This window comes from Halyomorpha halys, unplaced genomic scaffold (genome assembly GCF_000696795.3).
Source record: "Halyomorpha halys isolate HHAL.00 unplaced genomic scaffold, Hhal_1.1 Scaffold537.1, whole genome shotgun sequence".
Taxonomy (NCBI): Eukaryota; Metazoa; Arthropoda; class Insecta; order Hemiptera; family Pentatomidae; genus Halyomorpha; species Halyomorpha halys.
The window spans coordinates 220,176-223,375 of record NW_027114362.1 but is presented as its reverse complement, the minus strand read 5'-3'; the positions used below and the strand labels follow the sequence as shown (position 1 = coordinate 223,375).

At 32.9% G+C, this 3,200-nt stretch overlaps 1 protein-coding gene across 2 annotated transcripts in view; it reads right to left on the bottom strand.

The window, feature by feature from the left end:
- LOC106684022 (caspase-3) overlaps nt 1–3,200 on the bottom strand; it is a 25,016-nt gene that overhangs the window by 4,183 nt on the left and 17,633 nt on the right. Inside the window, exon 5 of one of the 2 annotated variants that reach the window (XM_014425847.3) lies at nt 1,590–2,057. The exons of the other annotated variant lie outside the window; for it this stretch is intronic. Within the exon in view, the coding sequence (XP_014281333.1) occupies nt 1,858–2,057 (200 nt within the window). The 3' untranslated portion in view covers nt 1,590–1,857. Of the gene's footprint in view, nt 1–1,589; nt 2,058–3,200 lie in introns of those variants that run through there. 2 annotated transcript variants of the gene reach the window in all.

The following is a 3,200-nucleotide window of genomic DNA, read 5'->3' as shown; positions in this document are numbered from 1 at the left end:
CTGGCCCATTCTTCGAAAGCCTTCTCACGTAACGACTGTCGTAGAGCTCTCACACTTTGGTTGCCCCTATCCACCCCAAGTCTATCAGCACATGCCGCGATTTCGGCTTCGTAACTGAATATAGACTGGAATAGGGCATCCGGAACATTGACAGCGGATCAGACCCAGTCCTCGATATCTCCTGGGTGCGTACAGCATCGCCGACGAGGTGTTAGCGGGGAGCCCAATGATGGCCTTGATACTCCTGCGGATATTGGTATCAATGCCCTCCAATACCGCAGGACATATCTTTGTAAGGGAAGCAGTCTGGAGAGGGTAAACAAATCTCATTGAGAATCAGATTTTAAGACAAATTTATATCTTAAATATAATATATATTTAAGATGGAGTGACACTTTTTTTGATCTCACTTTTCAGAAAGCATTAAAGGGCAAAAAAGTGGTAACAAATTTATTTTACTTTTATTGATGATTCACGTGCTAATGATGAAAAAAATTGTTTCAAAATTTAATTTTTTTATGGGAATCCATCATCATAACTGTTCCGTTGAGGCGTCATCGTGGTAGACATTTTAGTCTCCTCTGCCAATCGGAAAAACTCAATTCAAGTTGATGGATTCTTCTTAAAATCTGATTCACTTTAAGAAATTGTAAAAAAAAAAGTAGCCCATTCCAGTGTTGGAGGTTATAAAATTGATAATATCCTGAAAAGATAAACCACATTCTACTCCTATGACCCTGCAAGAATAAAATCGACATTCCAAAAATTGTAGAGGTCAGGAGGGATGAACATGTTTACTGGGGCACCCTGTAAATAGAAATAGAAATAAACGTATGAAAATATGGTAAAGTAAAAAATATTGGGATCTGAAACCTGACTTCAAAGGATTAAGATAATTTCGACCATGGTTTCGGCTTCGATTAATAATCGGCATCGGCTGTAACTTCAGTCCAGCCAAAACTTGCATTTATTAATTGCCCAGTGATGGAAGTCTTTGGGATATTCAGGGTCGTGGAAAGTCTGTGGCTTACTTGAAAAAAAAATTATGAATTCTCATAAATTATTGTAGGATGATTTCAAATTTGTGTTTATCACCTAAAAAATAAAAAGTAAGCCACTAAATACAAATCTACAAGAACTTTCCACCTCAATCTCTTTTTTCACAATATTTAACCTATTGTGCAGACGTATTAAACCAATTGCAGAAAAACCAGACCAATAACAAAATGATAGGAGGATGAATTATAGATCATCTTATCTTTATTTATATATTATATATGTTTTCTATTACATAACATAATAATAAATTGTTTTTTAAAATCAACTTTTCGGAAAAAAATTTAGTTGGACAACTCGACAACTCTATTTCGTATTTAGCACCCCAAAAACATAAGTAAGCCAATGAAAAAATTAACTGAAACTTGCCACTTTAAGACATTTTTGAACACAATTTGGCTGGACTATAATTATAGGGCAACAAAGTTGAAGGCTATATTATTGAAAATGGAAAGTTTATCTTAAATAATAAAAAAGTAGTTGGATTTACTCATTGATGAAATATACAGGAAGGGGGGAAGTATTATAATCACTAAAAATTTCAAATACATTTTTATTTAGTGACTGTATCATAAATGACCAATCAGTTTATCATAGGGTTCAGGGAACCACATTATTCAAGCATGATTACAGATTAGGCCCTAAAAATATTTGTTTTTGGTCCTTACAAATTCAATCAATGTATCAAAAATGTACAGAACATATACATTTAAAATGTATAAAAAAATATACAGAGTATTTGGTATACATTTACATAATATACAGTAATTTATATTATTGAACATAACTATAACTATATCTTTAATTATTAATGATTGGTTTCAAATAAAGTTTTTTTTCCAAAAGACTTCGGATTTCTGGTTGTTGAATTAAATGAAGGTCTTTATGCACAGGCAATGAGTTGGTTTTTACTTGTGCGATAGTTTTAGTGATAATACTGAGAATACATTCATTTTCATTATCTCTCATACACTTACAAAGTGCTTGTACAAACCAACTGCCTAGAAACAAAAATAAATTAGAATAATCTGAATTTAAAATATATGAATATTTTAAATATTATTATAAATATAATAGGTCAAGTCATAAGCAACTTTAATTTTTTTTTATCAGACATTTGTTTTGCTCTCATTAAATAACCAAATTATATTAATTTATTATGTATTCACTATTATTATCTATAACCTTCTACCATTTTCCTGGCAGTTTATCAATTCTCTCCTAGTAAATTGTGGTTGGTTTGTACTGGAAAAAGTTTCTGACAGCCTGCCTGACTTGCCCTTCAGAATTGAAGGTTTTCCCATTAAAAAAGTTTTGTAAGGAACAGAAAAGGTCTGTTGGGGCAAGATCCAGAGAGTAAGGTGGATGTGGTAACATATACCATCCAAACTCAAGAATTTTTTTTGAGTCACTCTTGCTGCAAGTGGTCATGCATTGTTGTGTAAAACAATGACATTTTTTGCGATTGATCAGTGCAGAACGCTTTTCATGGAGTTTTTCTTGTGACTGCTGAATGTATCTATCCTCAGTAATCGTTAAATTTTAATTCAACAACTCGTGGTGAATTATTTCTTGATAATCCCACCTACATACAATAAAATCTTTTAGCCATGGATGTTTGCTTTCGGATCTGGTAGGGATGGTTGATCCTTATCAAGCAACTGTCTAATGCGGATGATATTGATATAGGTAACCCATTTTTCATCGCCTTTTATAATCTTTTTAAAAAAAAGGTTCAATTTTTCCCTTTAAGAGCAGACTTTTGTTGATTCACATGTGATCTTTATTCTGTTCACTAAGATAGTGAAGTACCCATACTCCTAACTTTCTCTAATTTCTCCAGGTAGGTTAACAGTTGATTGTGATGTATTCAACCTTTCTGATGTACCTCTTGTTGATTGAAATGAATTTTGCTCCAATTTTGCCTTTAAAAGGTTGTCGTCGAAGTCAGAAGTACACCCTGCCCTCAGTTCCTCTTTAAAGGTATTCCCAGAATGGAATTTTATAAACCAATTTCTAACTGCCTGATCAGTTATTAGTCCTTCACCATTGTCGCCTTAGCACTATTGCCTTATTTAAATTCACAAAGCATTACATGACGAATATGTACTTTTTGACCCTCCATTTCATAGGTTAAAAAAAAA